The 17,461-nt window shown below is 45.5% G+C and overlaps 1 protein-coding gene across 2 annotated transcripts in view; it reads left to right on the plus strand.

Moving 5' to 3' along the window:
• Positions 1-17,461, plus strand: part of Tmod2 (tropomodulin 2) — a 41,222-nt gene that overhangs the window by 21,223 nt on the left and 2,538 nt on the right. For both annotated transcript variants that reach the window (XM_041679608.1, XM_041679609.1), the window contains exons 5-9: positions 4,711-4,797; positions 6,397-6,527; positions 9,553-9,660; positions 13,972-14,115; positions 16,122-16,266. In XM_041679608.1, coding sequence (XP_041535542.1) covers positions 4,711-4,797; positions 6,397-6,527; positions 9,553-9,660; positions 13,972-14,115; positions 16,122-16,266 — 615 coding nt within the window. The remainder of the gene's footprint in view (positions 1-4,710; positions 4,798-6,396; positions 6,528-9,552; positions 9,661-13,971; positions 14,116-16,121; positions 16,267-17,461) is intronic.

A 17,461-nucleotide genomic window follows, 5' to 3' on the forward strand; every position in this document is an offset into this window, starting at 1 on the left:
AAATAAAATTGCAAGCAAGGTATGGCGACCGATGCCTGAAATGGTAGCACTAGCGCTCTAAAGGCTGAGACAGGAGGATTATTTTGAGTTTGAGCCCAGCCTGACCTACATAGAATATTAAAAATTAATGAAATAATATCCCCCATATGCTTTCCCAGAAACTTCCACATTAAAATGAACTTGTGGGATTCACACATTTTATGGTCACGTTTCTTTTTGTTCAGTGTTTTTTGTTTTTTTGAAATAGTGTTGCTCTGTGTAGCCCTGACTGTCCTAGAACTTGCTCTATAGACCAAATTGGCCTCAAACTCAGGGATCCGCCTGCCTCTGCCTCTGCCTCCTGAGTGCCAGGATTAAAGGTGTGTGCCACCACCTTTTGTAGCCTTTTGGTCACATTTCTGTGGCGTTCTTGGTCTCCCTCACCATTGCCATTATAAGCTGATTTGTGGAGGTTGGTCATCTAGCCTTCTAGTTTCCTTAACAAACCGAAACAAGACGATGATAACAGGGTTGTTATTTTAACTGATTTTACATGCGGATCGCCTCAGTTACTTTCCTGTTGCCGTGGAAACATCATGACCAAGGCAACTTCTAAAGGAAAGTATTTCCTTGAGCTTTTGGTTTCAGAAGGTTGGAGTCTATAGAGGTGAAGCAAAGACATGTTCAGCAGGAGCAACTGAATACTCACATCTGGACCCAAAAGCAGGAAGCAGAGAGTCTGCACACTGGGAATGTGTCTTTTGAAACCTCAAAGCCTACCCCAGTACACACCTTTTCTGACAAGGCCACACCTCCTAATCCTTCCTGAACAGTTCCACCAACTCAGGACCGAGTATGCAAACATAGGAGTCCGTGGTGACCGTTAGCATTCAGACTACCATGTAGACATAACAAGCTCAAATAATACAAAAGAAATGAAAAGCAAGTCTCTCCTTCAGATTAAGTCCTTTCTCAAAACGAAACAAAACTCCTGTGTGGTGTGGATGGGTGAGCAACATAGTTCCTTTCTAGAGCAGCATGGGCTACAGAGCGAGACTATGACTTTAAGAGAAAATGAGAGCTAGGTGTGGTGTGTGTTCTTAATCCCAACGCTCAGGAAGTGGAGGCAGGAGGATGAAGAGTCACAGCTAATCTCAGTATGTGCGTTGTCGTTCAGAGGACGGCTTCACGGAGCTGCTTCCCTCTTTCTCCCTTATGTGGGTTCAAACTCAGGCCATCCAGCTGCATTGTAGGGTGGCAAGGGCCTTAACTTGTTGAGCCCAAAGCCCTGCCTGACTCTACGTCCCCAGCATGGGGATCACAGGTGCACGCCCCCACACCTGATATGCTCCTGTTTCTTACAGAAGTTCTGGGCTTTTAAGCCAAGTCCTTGTGCTTTCAAGTGAAGTTGCTTATCAGTTTAGCTGCTTCCTAACCCCAGAATGCTGACTCTTACTCCCCTAGAAGACGTATGTAGAAATGCTCCCTAACCCCAGAATGCTGACTCTTACTCCCCTAGAAGACGTATGTAGAAATGCTCCCTAACCCCAGAATGCTGACTCTTATTCCCCTAGAAGACGTATGTAGAAATGCTCCCTAACCCCAGAATGCTGACTCTTACTCCCCTAGAAGACGTATGTAGAAATGCTCCCTAACCCCAGAATGCTGACTCTTACTCCCCTAGAAGACGTATGTAGAGATGCTCCCTAACCCCAGAATGCTGACTCTTATTCCCCTAGAAGACGTATGTAGAAATGCTCCCTAACCCCAGAATGCTGACTCTTACTCCCCTAGAAGACGTATGTAGAAATGCTCCCTAACCCCAGAATGCTGACTCTTACTCCCCTAGAAGACGTATGTAGAAATGCTCCCTAACCCCAGAATGCTGACTCCTACTCCCCTAGAAGACGTATGTAGAGATCTCTTTCCTGCTCTGTCTTATTCTAGTGTGGCTGCCGTCTCCACACATTTCCATCCATCTCTGATGATATCAGTAGGTGACATCAGGTTGACATGTCCATACATCTGTCGGAGGTCTCTGGAGCGTGTGAGTCACCTGCTGAGGAAGGCATTTTGTAGTGACTGGGCATCTTGGGCCTGTGGTAACTGTGGAGAGATCCTTCCATAGCTACTGCTTTTCCCAAGGGTTGTCTCACAGGCTTTACTGGAATTGCCCAAAGAAGGAATGCAGGGTGGGACTTGAATCTCAGGAAACACCTGAGAAAGGAGAAAGAAAAAGCCATCGTTCTGAAGATGCCTGAGCCTGGAATCCACATCATAAATCCAGGGAGATAACGCAAATAGAAACGGCTTTGTTTCTCCTGACTCAGCTCCCCCTCCCCATCAGACACTCCCTAAGAACTCAGTGGCAAGCCTTCTCTGGAGATGGAAAACATGCAGCCTCTTCTCTCTGGTGGATATTTCTAGAAGAGTGAAAACAGCCTGTGAGTGGAAGGAAGGCCCTGCGGGAGAGATAAGCAGGGTGGAAGCATTGCTTGTGCCGGTGTGGAAGGCGGGGCAATGGCTCTTCTTTTTCTCCTTTCTTCCCCTCACGCGGTGGAGCCGGGCACATTCAGAGCAAGGCTTCTCCCCTCAGTGAATCTACTCAGGAGACATGCTCACAGAAAGCCAGGAGTGTGCTTTGCTCACCTAGCCATTAATCAACTTAACAATCAGTTAATTTGGGGTTAATGAGGAGGCAGACTCCGTGGGCATTCAGTGACTTCCCCATCACACAGTTAGGGTGTGGCAGTCAGGGTTCAAACTCTGTGTGCTCCAGCCTCCCCCCCTCCACATACACACACACACACACACACACACACACACACACACACACACACAAATTCCATGATCGTTGTTGTTCTATTCTGTTTGCAGTGCAGAGGATTGAACCCACCCAAGGCCTTGGGCATGCAAGACAGGTGCTCTACTACTGAGCTATAGCCCCAGCCCTTGTTTTTTCAGAACAGGGTCTCACTGTGTAGTGTAGGCTTTCCAGGCTGGCCTCGAATCTTGAACTCTCTATATGGCCCCTCACTGACCTCCTGGAATCCTTTCGCGTCTCAAGTGTGATGTGTGTTATCACACTCCTGCCTCTAACCCCACTCTTGCTGGCTTAACCACTGGCCCTTCTTTCTACCATGTTAACTGACTCCCTTCGAAAGTCCAGTCAGGATCTCAGGCTTGTGCTTGTGATTTCACTAGAAGGGAAATCGGTTTCAACCTGCCCAGCACTACCCTGCCCATAGTGTGGCTCCCTGAATGCCGGCCTCCCTCCTGGTGTCAGTTCCAGTATAGCACCCGGGACTGAGGACCTTCTTTGTTCCTGATAACCCTCCTCTTCTTTCCCGAGGCAGAGAAAGAACAACTGCCTTTCTACTGAAAGAGGACCACAATCTTTCTGCTTCTGCCTCTGGGGTCAGGGGAGGGGGCAGCATAAATCTGCACACGTTAGATCTTTAAAATCCTTAAACGTAGTCAGGCTTGTTGGTACAGTGTTGATCTCAACACTCAACACTCAGGAGGCAGAAGCAGGAGGACTACTGCCAGGGCAAGGCCAGCCTGGTCTATGTGAGAGTTCCAGGCTAGATTGGGTTACATAGTGAGACTTCAAACAAAACAAAATCCTTAGTTGAATCTCACCTTGTTTTAATTTACAGATAAGAACACTAAATGGAGGTGGGTATGATGGTACCTACCCATAATCCCAGCAATGGAGGTGGGTATGGTGGTACCTACCCATAATCCCAGCAATGGAGGTGGGTATGGTGGTACCTACCCATAATCCCAGCAATGGAGGTTGGCATGGTGGTACCTACCCATAATCCCAGCAATGGAGGTGGGTATGGTGGTACCTACCCATAATCCCAGCATTTGGGAACACAGGAGGATCACATTGGGTTTGAGGACAGCCTAGCCTACACGTGAGTTCCAGGTTATCCAGGGCAATAAGGCAAGAGCCTGGAAACAAAATAACAACAACAACAACAGAAACAAAAACAAAACCTGGCAAAATATTGAGTCTTCTTAACTAAGGGAATGTTCTAATTTTATTTTGATACGACAAAACGCCCAGATCAAAAGCAGTTCAGTGAGGGGAGAAAGGATTTATTTGACTTACATTTCCAGGGTACAGTCCATCACTGAGGGAAAGGTGAGCCCCGAGTCACACGACAGCCACAGTCAGGAGCAGAGAGAACTAAACACATAGACTCCGCTGCTTCTGTGCAGCTGGCTTTCTTCTCTCTTACACAGTTCAGGGCCCAGCCTGTGAAGTGGTAGTGCTCGCAGTGGCCTAGATCTTTCTACATCACTGATGGTCAGGACAACCCCCGGAGACTTGACCAGCAGCCAGTGTAACTGCAATAATTCCTTATTAAGACTCTTTCCAGATGACTCTAGGTTGTCTCAGATTGACAGTTAAGACTAGCCAGAATAGGGGCCTAGTGATGTTTCCGTGGTTGGAAGATGTGGCTGCAGAGTGGGTTCTCAGATCCCAGAGGATCCTGCACCTTTAAACACACAGGGACATGTAGAGATGCTGATGGTCTTGGGAGATTTTAGCAGTAACTTTATTGAATGCGGTACACACACCACACACTGTACCAGGAGAGGGAACCTGGGAGACTTTGTGCTTTATCAAGAATTGCTCTTCAAGGTGGAAGTTAATGTGTAGCCATCCTGGTGTGTATTCCAAAACTTAGTGCTTGTTTTTGTTGCCTGTGTTTTCAGCTGTCCTTGGAGTCCACAATTTGCTCAACAATCCCAAGTTTGATGAAGAAACAACCAATGGCAAAGGCCACAAGGGGCCTGTAAGGAGTAAGTTGATGAGGAATCTGGGAACTTGGGAAGCTTCAGGGCCTCTGTCTAGTGCCTATAGGAGGGAGACCCATTGCTTCTAGAAGGAATCATTGGGCTCTGAGCAGTCAAACCCAGTGGAGAAGCTGATGGTGGGCGCTCAGCCTGGCAGTGTGGCTAGGGCCACAGAGCACACATTTCGTGGCAGGCAGGTTGTCCAGGAAGGGGGGAAGAGATCCCAGTAAGTTTGAAGAGTCGACTAGGAATGCAAATAGAGTTCCATGTTCCAAAGGATATTTTAATCAGTGAGGGAAACTTGACTACGTTCCCTTTTTTATTCCAATGTATTTTGGTCTTGGTAATGGATGCTGGCCGTTGGACTCCAAATACCTACTTTCCCCAGAAAGCATGAAGGATACCCTGGCCTTTAATCCCAGTACTCAGTAGGTAGGGGCAGGCAGATCTCTGAGTTTGAGGCCAGCCTGGACTACAGATTGAGTGCCAGGATAGTCAGGGCTACACACAGAGAAGCCTTGTCTTAGGGTAAGATGGGGGAGCTCTCTGTACATTAGAATATTAATCCTTTGTATGTTATATGCATTCTAAATATTTTCTGATAAATTGGTGTGTGTCGTTGTTTGGTTTTTGTTTGTTTTGAAACAGGCCTGAAATTCACTGTTCAGGCTGGCCTCAAACTCCTGATCCTCCTGCCTCAGTTTCCCAAATTCTAGTATTACAGGCATGTCCTGGCTATATTTGGCTCGAGTAATTTATTTATTTGTCACTTATTTTTATGAATATAGGTGAATATATGAATTTTGTTTACACACACACACACACACACATACATACACGTGCACACGTATATCCGTTGCCCAGGGAAGTCAGAAGAGGGTTTCAGATCCCTGGAACTGGACTTGCTGAAGTCTGTGAACCACCGTGCAGGTGATGGGAACTGAACTCTAGCCTTCGGCAAGAGCAGCAAGTGCTCTGAACTGCTGAGCCATCTCCAGCCCACAACAGTTGCTTTTCAAGTGTTTCTCATCCTTCTTTTCCATTCCTTGGTCTTTCCAGGCCTTTCCCAAAGCTAAAGCTGCAAAATGGAGATTGGAGGAGAGCAGTGATAAGGAAGCCAGAGGGGAATTAACATTTGGGAGCTGGGGATAGAGGTGTAGTTCAGTAGTAGAACATTTGCTTTGAGCTGGTCCTGGGTTCGAGTCTCAGCATCACACAGAATTTTGAAAAGGGGTTTGGGGAATGAAGAGACTCCTCGTGGTGCCCATTTTTGCATCTCAGAGCCTGTGGTCTGGTGAAGATGGTGTGGGGAGGTCTGTGTGGTGCATCAGTAACTGCAGCGGATGCCTTGAGGGTTGGAGTTTGCTCCAGGGCCTTCTGTAGTGTCAGCCACTGAGTCCCCTCAGGGGGCTGAAAAGCATCTTCCTTGCAGACTTGCCCAGAGAAGTACCACTGTGCCTGCTCAGTAAGAATCAGCCTTCGATATATCATTGATATTGGAATCTTAGACTCTATGTGAAAGAATGGCGCTTTCTAGAAAAGTCATTGCTAGTTTGATAGAGGGCCTTTTCCACTATCTTTTATAAATTAAAACTTGTGTTGTAGATGTTGTCAAAGGTGAAAAAGCCAAACCAGTATTTGAGGAGCCACCGAACCCCACAAATGTGGAAGCAAGTCTGCAGCAGATGAAGGCCAACGACCCCAACCTGCAAGAGGTCAACCTCAACAACATCAAGGTACATCACTGCTGTAACCTCTTGGCTTCTCCTGGCATCACAGGGCTGGCTGGAGATGGTCGACTGCCTGCTCTTACACTGCCTTTCAGTCCTTCCAAGTCACTGACTTCACACAGAGTAACCCAGTCAAAAGGCATGGGTCTACAAGAAGAATGATTTCTAGAACCTGCTCAAGAGAATCCTAGTACCTGGACCAAATAAGCACATCGTGTCTGCTGCTGAGCAACAAATTCAGCTTTTTATTTTCAGTGCTAGGTGTCAAACCCAAGGCTTCATATGTGTGCTACAGCCACTTAGGTAACCCCAGCCCCTTTCCATAGTTTCAAATGTCAGGCATACAAGAATCATTTAGAAGGGTCGTTGGCACAGGCATTCACATGAGACCACAGTGAAGCTGCCAGTCCAGGCTAAAGTTATCAAAGGATTCATTTGTAAGATGGCACACCCATGTGGCTATGGGCAAGGGACCTCACTTTCCCACCATGCGGGCCTCTCCTTAGGGCTACTTGAGTGTCCTCACACAACCACATCTGATTTTCCCCAAAGAAAGTTGACCCCAGAGTGAAAGAGAGCAAGAGGCCAGACTGCGCTAAAGACTCAGTGGCTAGAATCAATTGCATCTCTTGCAGAGTACCTACCTTCAGCTCCCTGTATATACATCAAGTGCCTTACAACCACCATAACTCCAGATGCAGGGGATCTAACACTGCTGGCCTCTGTGGGTCCATATACTTAAATGTACACACACACACACACACACACACACACGACTAAAACATTTTTTTTTTAAATAGCAAGAAACATATAACAGTGTTTTCCATGACCTGGTGTCTGAATTCACAGACAGATTGTCATTTCCATCTTATTCTTTTCGATGACAAGTCTTGCTGTTGCCACTCTAGATGGCAGTGTGAACCTCTGGGAGGGTGGGGCCTAAACATGAGCCGCACTAAAGTCTCATGCAATAGCCAACTTTATTCAGAGCCTAAGACAATTTATACTTTGAGGGTTAAGAGTCACCTGAGTAAAATGTACAATCACAAGGACAAGCCACATGTGGCAAAAACATCGTTTTTTTTTTCTATAGGGGCATATAAACAAATCCCAGTTGCCAGTTGTGATGAGTCATCTGGAGTAAACTCCCGCCTTTGCCCTCCACCTGGGAGGGGCGCGAAAGCCCATTCCGAGAACCCCCCATGTTATGGAGGAGCAGAGATTACAAGGCTCTTGTCTTGTTTGCTTAGCGTTTTCTCGCAGTCTGGTTAGAAACCTAGTCACACAGCTTCGTTCGTGGACCATGTTTGAGTTCAGCTGCTATTGAAGGGAAGGAGAGATGGGGAGCGGGGAGGAGCCTGAACAAATACGGATTGCCTAAGGCCTGTTATATTCATTCTCTTCTGTTGATTGGTTGGCTGGTTGGCTAGTTTGAGACAAGGTTTCACTGTCATGCCAAGACTAGCCTTAAACTGTTTAAACTTACTGTGTAACCCAGGCTGATCTCAAATTCTCCATCCTCCTGCCTCCACCTCCCTAAAGATGATATTCCAGACATGTACCACCAACCTGGCTTGTTTTGTTCGTTTTTATTGGCCTGATCCCTATCATCTAATACTGCTTCTAAGGAGTTATTTTTAACTGTGTATAGATGTCTGTATGTGGGTATGTGCACATAGTGAAGTCACCTGTGAAGGCCAGAAGGGAGCAAATGGATCCCCTGGAGCTGGGATTACAGGCAGTTGTGAGCCACCCAACATGGATGCTGGGAACTGAACTCAGGTCCTCTGCAAGAACAGCAAGTGCTCTTCTTCCCAACTGACCCATCTCTCCAGCCCCAGTAATACTGTCTTTATGGAGTGTACACTGTGTTATATCCTTGGCTATCCCTCATCTCAGTAATCTTCAGTGAGACTTGGAGAGATTAAGTTACCATAGTCACTCAGCTTGTCCATAATGCAGCCAGGTGCATGTCTGTGGCTGCCCCCTTGCTGTCTGCTGCATACTTCCGCAGAGTTCAGTCCTTGCTCTGTGATCTGTGTGCAGGCACACATCCAAATATGCGTGCGAAACACTCATAAAGTACGATTAATAAATCTAAAAAAAGGAAAGGAAATGGATTACAAACAAATGTGGTTGCTCACAGCGTTTATCCAAAGGATCCACTTCCAACATAGCATGTCCATGTTGTAGGCAAGAGGCCTCACTTTGTAGAGATGCCACCTTGTCAGAGTAGAAGCAGGGGAATGAATTTCTCCTTAACATCAGCCTGTACCTTTTCTAGATTTTGCTCAGTTAACCAAGTCATGTTAAACAAAGATCTGTTTTCTTCCTGGAGAACTTTAAACTGATTCTTGAGAAAAAAAAAAAAAGAAGCAGGGGAATTGCCATGAGTTCAAGGGAGCTTTGACCACATAGTGAAACTGAGGCCAGACTGAAGCCAGCCTAGGTTCCAGGAGACCCAGTTAGGATCCGTTCTGTCTTTACTGACAAAAGTTACGGTAGGAGAAAAACGCTAACCAGATGTTGGCAGCATGATGTGGTAAGCCCCAAAATGTTACGGAATTGTAGGACAGGAAAAGTTTGGAGTTGCCTAGGAGAACTCATAAACAAAAGAGGAAGTAATTCAGCCGAGTCTTCAGAGATGAGTAGACAATTGGAGGGAAAGGCAGCAGGAGTTTTCGGGCCAAGGAGAAAAGCATATCTAAGGATATGTATGTGAGAGACCTCAGTTGTTAACCTATCCTAGATGAAAACTCTTTTGAGTTACATTCCTGCACTGAACACTAGGAGGCGCTATTCACCCAGAATTGCTTAGCACACTTGGGCGAACTTTGAGAGAGGATATGAAATCAGCCATCTAAATAAAGGTGATAGTTAAAGTTACAGGGGTCTTGCTGACAGTGGAGCCCAGAGCACATGCTTAGCACATGTGAGACTCTGGGTCCAATCAAAAATGGAAAAACTATTTTCCAGCAGAGGGTGAGTGGCCGTGAGTGGTCTGTAACTAGCCCTGTCTTCTGCGCTGTAGAACATTCCAATCCCAACCCTGAAGGAATTTGCCAAGGCTCTGGAGACCAACACCCATGTGAAGAAGTTCAGCCTGGCTGCAACCCGCAGCAATGACCCCGTGGCCCTTGTAAGTAAGACTTGAAACACAATATGAAGTCATTTGCTGGAGACTCTATTTTTAGGGTTTTTTTTTTTTGTCTTATTGTTTAAAATTAGCCAACTTTGTGTTTAGTTGTCCTGAGAGAGGGTCTGCTATGTGGCCTGGGTTTCAACTCACTATGTATCTTGGACTGGCCTTGAATTCCCAGGAATCCCCCTGCCTCAGCTTGCCTATGCTGAGATTTAGGCATGAAATCGCCATCTCTGGCTCTCAGAGATTCTTTTGAACTTATTTTATCAATTGAAAGACACCAGGAATGATTAAATTTACATACATAAAAAAAGAAAGTCTTAAATCTGGTCGACTAAGTCTAACGAACTTCCAGTTCTGAGGCCCAGGCTCAGGGGCTGTGCACTGCAGGCATATTGAATTAACTGGATTCTTGTCAGCGCCGCACATTCCAAAAAAGAAACGAGACAAGCATCTTGGCATTTGGCTAAATAAATGTTTAGAGTTTTTCTGTGTTGAGAAAAACCATTCTGCAACTTTTGCTTCTACAGTAGCTTTCTGTAGCAGTCATTGGATGTTATGGCCCCCACAGCCCACTTGAGCTTGGCACAGATGAAAAAAAAATGTTGGAGTGTCTTTTATCTTAATCTTTATTGCATTAATTTTCCAAGCATACTATAAACATCCAAAATACTGACCCATTTTGTTTGACATTCGGTTAATTAAAATATGGGAAGGAACATAACCAAACTCCTAGCCCTTTTATGCATTCTATGCCCTTTTATGCATTTTGTGCATTCATCCAAACAGGGAAGCTTTTGCCCAAATAAATGCCGGTGTTGCCATCCCTTCACTGTTGTTCCTCTTGTCTGCTTTCCTGATCGCTCAGCTTTGCATGCATTGCCTCACCCAGTCATCACTGTAGAGCTCAAATATGTGCTGTTGTTAGTTCCCACTGTAACAAAAGAGAGGGTAGATTATCCCAGGTATAGCAAGGGATGACAGAGCCGAGAGTCACCACCAGGTCTTCCTGGCTCCTCTCTGCTACATTTACACACACAGTCCTGTTGGGACTCATGGGCGACAATTTGTTATTGATAGGGGTTCTGGGGCTCAGCCTGAGAGTCTACGACATCAGCTCTTAAGTCAAACTAGAAAAACGAAGTTGTCCCCACGTGATGATGGCTCAGCAGTTACACGTGCTTGCGGCTTTTCCAGAGGACCTGCATCGATTCAAAGTACCCACTTCAGACAGCTCACAAGCCCTTGTGACTCTAGGGGATCTGGCATCCTCGGGTACCTCATGCATATGGTGCACAGACATGCTTCCGGGCCAAACACTCATATGCATAAAATAAAAATAAATGTTAAAAAATATAAACATATATATAGAGAGATGTGTAGGTATATAGATATAATTTAGAACTATACTGACGGTTCCCATATTCTTTTATTCAGATTTCATCTTTGAAATCCACAGTGTAGATTTCAAACATTTATAGCACATCCGTTCAAGCTAGCAATTCTTCAAAGGGTTAGTAGCTGTACTTCTTGTGGCTACATTTGCTCAGCAGAGAAGCTATGTATTCTGGTTTCCGTTAGATTTAAAAGACTAAAAGACTTATTTTAATTTTTAATTAAATTGTGTGTGTGTGAGAGAGAGAGATCGAGAAGTCCAGAGGAGGGTATCTGGACTCTTGAGCAAGAGTTAGTGGTGGCTGTAAGCAGCCTGCTGTGGGTACTGGGAACTGAACTTGGGTCCTCACCAAGAGCAGCATGTCCTCCGAACTGCTGAGCCATCTTTCCAGCCCCAGGAAAGTATGTTTTTGTATAATCCCATAAAGTACAGAAAGCAAATCTTTTTTTGAGACATGTACTTCTACTCTATTTATATAACATTTAAGAAATCATGTCTATGTTTTCCTGACATTGTTATCCCATCGCATGAAATAGATGCTCAGATATTTGCTGAACTGAATTGAACTTGGGTATAATAACCCCAAGTTATGTTTGGCTGTGCGTGCTTCATTTGGTTCAGTTGGAGAAAAAGTATTTTCTCAAGTTTAAGATAAAGGATAAAACAGCATGATCTCGGCTGCCTGCCAGGAGGTTCTGCAAGTTTTTGTAAAGAACTAATTGCTCTGGCATTTTATTATTCTGGAACTGAAAGTTAATGCCAAAGCTTGGTGTGTCCTGTAGGGAAAGACTTTCCAAACTCCCCTCTCATGCTCTGATTAAAATGCAGACGTTTAATTTTAAGACCAAGTAGTAGGCTGGGTGTGGTGGTGCGAGCCTCTAATCCAATCATTTGGGAAGGAGCGGCAGGCAGATCTCTGAGTTCAAGGCCACCTAGGTCTACAGAATAAGTTCTAGGACAGCCAGAGTTACACAGGGAAACCCTATCTAGATAAATCAAAATCAAAACACACACAAACACACACACATACAGAGAGAGAGAGGGAGAGAGAATTGAATAAGTGTACCTTACATTGCATGAGTATATACCATGCCATTCCATTAGCTCATATCCCTGGGCTTCCAGTTCAAACAACTGTCAGTGCACAGGATTTTGTCCTGTCCTGGTGATTCTCAGCTCAGGAGCTGCCTTTCTCCCAGGGCACACTGGCAGCGGTGGCAGGAGATGGTTGGGGTTGTTGTGTTGAGGACAGTACTGCTGGTCTTAGGTCTCAGAAGCCGGAGAGGCTGTTAACCAGCCTGCAGCTCACAGGACACCCATAGCAAAGAATTCTCCAGCCCGGATCTTAGCCATGCCAAGGTTGAGAAACTCCACTTCATGTGGCATTCCGTCACCGTTCTTCCCATCCTAGCTGCCATTAAGATAATTAAAAGAGTTTAGAACTCCCTTAGTCTACTCCCCAGAAGCAATCACTCTTAGCAATTTGTTTCTCATCCTTCTACTTGTTGTTTTTATGACTTTAATTAAGTGGCTGCCAATCAGCTTTTTACTCACTGGAGGAGCAGAAAGCCAGCCCACAGCCTTAGAGGTCCTGACTCAGTTCATCTGGGTGCCGCCAAAATTACTTCAATGTATATTTATATTTCAATTCGTTTAGATGTTATCTATATATGCGTGTGTCTCTGCGCATCTGCATGTATGTGTCTAGGTAAGCGTAAACACACATGAGTGTGGGTACCCATGGAGGGCAGAAGAGGGCTTTAGATGCCTTAGAGCTGGACTTAGAGGTGTTTGTGAGCCTCTCAATGCTGGGATCTGGACATGTTTTCATGATTGAGTAGCAAGTCCTCTGAACCATCTCTCCATATACATAAATTATATGTATATTTTAAATTTTTTCTTTGTACTGAAACACTTTAAACAAGTATTAAAATGTATTCATTTAGAGGCTGGAAAGATGACTCAGAGCTTAAGAGCACTGGCTGCTCTTCCAAAGTACCTGCGTTCAATTCCCAGCATCCACATGGTGGCTCACAATATCTATAATGAGATCTGGTGCCTTCTTCTGGTGTGCAGGCATACATGGAGGCTGAACACTGTAAGATAGATAGATAGATAGATAGATAGATAGATAGATAGATAATAAACAAACAAATAAATAAATAAATGTGTTCCTTTAGTGAGTATGTAGTCTCAGCTCTTGAGAGATGGACACAGGAATATCAGCACTTTATGTCTAACCTCAATTATACAGCAAGATCAAGGCCAGCCCAGACTACCTGAGAGTCTGTCTCCACACACACACACACACACACACACACACACACACACACGAGAACTGGCTGCTCTTCCAGAGGTTTTGTTCCCAGCACCCACATGGTGCTCTCAGCTGTCTGTAACTCCAGTTTCAAGTGATGCAACACCCTCTTTTGGTCTCCACTGACTCAAGCACACACATGGTACACAGACTTACATGTAGACAAACACACATACATATAAAAATAAACAATTAAAAATGAGAGAAAAGATAGACTCACACACACCATGTGGGTGCTGGAAATCAAATCCAGGTCCTCCAGAGGAGCAGCCAGCTCTCGTAACCACTGAGGCAGGGTTTCCCTGTGTAGCCATGGCTGTCCTGGAATTCACTCTGTAGACCAGACTGGTCTCGAACTCACAGAGATCTGCCTGTCTTTGCCTTCAAAGTGCTGGGATTAAAGGTGTACACTGCCACCACCTGGAGTTATTTTAATTTTTAGTTGCAGCTCTAAATTTTAATTTTTCTTGGAGATGAAAATATGACTTAACAAAGGTTTTCTTTAAGTTCTATGAAACTAATTATTTTTATTCAAGAGAGAGATGTTCATAAAGCCAATCATTAGAAACCCTAACAACTGTTTCTGGACACTCAGGCTTTTGCAGATATGCTGAAAGTCAACAAGACCTTAAAAAGTCTAAACGTAGAATCCAATTTCATCACGGGAACTGGGATCCTGGCCCTGGTAGAAGCCCTGCGGGAGAATGACACCTTGACAGAGATCAAGATTGACAACCAGGTACAGAAGAGGGAGGGGGGCAAAGCTAGCTTATATCTTAGACAGTGGGCGGGGGGCGGGGGGCACGGCGGGAGACCCATAGGGAGTGGGCTGAAGCTCAAAGCTCTGTGTGGACTTGATGGGGACTTCCGGCTGTCCTACAAATCTTAACAGCTTCTGGCCCATGGAAGGAGCATATATTCTCTCTGTCTCTCTGTCTCTGTCTCTCTGTCTCTGTGTGTGTGCGTGTGAAGTAATAGGGGCGGCGGGGCTGCGTTCCCAGCACCCCGGCCGCCTGCTTGGCTAGCTTATGCCCCAAAATAATTACACAGACACTGTATTCTTTTAAGCACTGCTTGGCCCTTCTGCCCTAGCCCTTACTGGCTAATTCTGATATCCCGATCAACCCATCTCTAATAATCTGTGAGAACCGGTCTTACCGGGAAGATTCTAGCCTAGTCCATCCTGGGTCGGAGCTTCATGCCGGGGGCACGGCGTCTCTCTCAGGCTTCTGCTCCTGAGAGGAAAGCTGTCGAGACTGAGCTCACTTCCTCTTCCTCCCAGCGTCCTGTTCTGCCTACTCCTCCCACCTATCCTCTAACCAATAAAATGGGCCAGGGCAGTGCCTTTATTAGCCAATGACCTTCCTCCATCCAGAGGACAGTCTCAACTTCTCAGCAGTCCAGCAGACCCACAGAGAGCCAGCTACCCTTGCCCTAAACTAGCCAGGCAGCAGGGGCATGCCAGCTGTCTTGTTTATTCTCTTACCCTATGGTCTGAGCCAAAGCCCAGTGCTGCCCCAGCCTTGACATTGCCTCTTACAGAGACTGTGCTCAGGAAGGAAGTGGGGGAGCCCTGCCCAGAAACTGAAACTTGTTCTTGTTTAGAGGCCATCGATCAATGATCTTTAACTTATTTTATTATTATTTTGAATGGTGTGTATGCCAGAGGTCAGAGGTCAAAGACATCTGACTCTAGGGTTACAGGAGATCAAGAGCTGCCCGATGTTGGTGCTGGGGATCAAATACAGGTCTTCTGGAAGAACAGCAGGTGCTCCCAATGGCTGAGCCATCTCTCCATCCTAGATCTTTAATTGATTTTGGATATGGATTCCAGGATAGTATATTCAGTTTTTGAGTTGATGGCTGTCAGACTTTACCACTACTTAAGAAACATCCCTGCTTTAATTCCATTAGCACTGAGCGACGTGGAAGCCCAAATCTTAGTTTTGCTTAGACTCATTCAGGAATTGTCCTCTCTTTATTTTGTTTGTTTTGTGTCACGTATTTGTTTTGGAGACAGTCCCGATGGTTAGCACAGGCTAGACTTGAGCTTCATGCCTCAATCTCCTGAGTACTGCAATATAGTCCTACACCCAGTTCATCTTCAGAATGAATTTCTTGTTTGCTGTTGGGATTTTTGTTGCTGTTGTTTTGGTTTGGGTTTTGTTTTATTGTTTTTGCTTATGTGTATGTTCATGTGAGTGTGTAAATACATGTGCGTACACGTGAAGGCTAGAGATTGATGTCAGGTGTCTTTTTCTTGTCACATCCCACCATAGATTTAGTTTTTGGAATAGGGTCTCCCACTGAACCTGGAGCTCGCTGATTGGCTGGACTGGTTGACCAGTGACCTCTGGAATTTACCTATCTCTGCACACCCAGCTATGGAGTTACAGGTTCATGCCATCATGTCTGACTTTATAACATAGGTCTGGGGATCCAAAATTCAGGTCCCCATGCTTGCACGGAAGCACGTTTCCCACTGAGCCATCTCCCCAGCCTGATTTCTTGTTTTTGTTACTTTTGTTTGTTTGGTTGGTTGGTTAGTTTTCTTTTTCATTTTCGAGTATCAGCTGATTGGGCTGTCTGCATTTTGTTTCAACATGGAAACTACATGGAAGGGATGTCTCTGGTGGCTTTCTCCCTTTGAACCTTTTTGTGGAGGTGGCCATGTAGTCTTCCCCTGTAACTGTTTCCTTTCCATTCCTATTTATCCCATGTTTATTTCTGTGCATCCACATCCAGAGGCAGCAGTTGGGAACCGCTGTGGAGATGGAGATAGCCCAGATGCTGGAGGAGAACTCAAGGATCCTCAAGTTCGGGTACCAGTTTACCAAGCAAGGGCCACGGACAAGAGTGGCAGCTGCCATCACAAAAAATAATGACCTTGGTAAGGCAGGTGTGATCAGTAGGAAGAACTCTGGTAGCATCTCAGATGCCATGTCCCTGGGATCGGCGGTTGTGGTCATCCTCTGGTCTGTGGTGTGTTTAAACTTCAACACAACATTCTTTTAGAAGAGCTGTTTCTCTAGCTTAGCTCTTACCTGGTTTCTTTGTCTCTCATCTCCTCCCTTTCCCTCCCCTCCTGTCCTCCCCCTTCCCCTCCTCTCCCTTCCCCTTCCTTCCCTAGCCTCCTCTACACTCTTCTCCTCCTTCCAAGCTGATGGTACTCTGTAACTGGAGGTTTCTTTCCTGGCCCGCCAGTTCCCAAATAACCATTCATAGGCATACATTAATTATAAAACTTTGACCAATGGCTCAGGCTTCTTACTAGATAGCTCTTACATTTAAATTTACCCATTTCTATTAATCTGTGTATTGCCACATGACTGTGGCATTACCAGTTTGCTGGCATCTTGCTTCTCCAGTGGCTACCCTGCCTGGTTCTATTCTGCCTGGCCATTGGCCAAATCAACTTTATTAACCAATGTACACACGTTGGCATGGTTTTTTCAATACTCAGGCCTAAGTGTGGGGGCATGAATGCCTCTGTATTTTGCATGTGAAGTACTCTCACAGAGCCACATTACACGGGTTAAACTGTCACAGAGCTTTTCAGTACACATCAGTACTCTTTCTGTTCTGACACAGGGCATGGCAGTCCCAGGTTCCTTATGTCTGACTTCTGAAGACATGGTTTTTTCAATACTCAGAAAGAAAGCATGTTAGGTTTGTATCTGAACAGTCCAGAAAACAAAAGAAAAGTAAGCAAAGCGAGGCTCTGGAAGTACTGACAACAGATCCCGTGCCCAGGAACAGCCATTGTAGGTGGCAGCTTTCCTACAGCTTGGGCTACTGAACATAGAGAGTTAGAGGGGATCTCAGACAGTGTACCAGTTGGCTAAATCCAGGAAGCTTCCAGAAGCCCCTTGCTATGAACCAAAAGGGTCTGCAGCTCAGGAAGTGCAGAAAAGAAGAGAAGAAAAGGGTTGTGCGAACCAGGAATGTGTCAGGTTTGATGGTGTGTACCTGTAATTCCAACATTTGGGAGGCTAATGCAGGAAAATCCTGATTAAAGACAAACTTGAGCTACATGATAAGACCATATCAGAGGAGGGAAGAGAAGGATAGAATCAGGCAGTTTT

Source organism: Microtus oregoni, unplaced genomic scaffold (genome assembly GCF_018167655.1).
Source record: "Microtus oregoni isolate MIOR12 unplaced genomic scaffold, Mior012 000032F_ref0000030, whole genome shotgun sequence".
NCBI classification, from domain to species: domain Eukaryota; kingdom Metazoa; phylum Chordata; class Mammalia; order Rodentia; family Cricetidae; genus Microtus; species Microtus oregoni.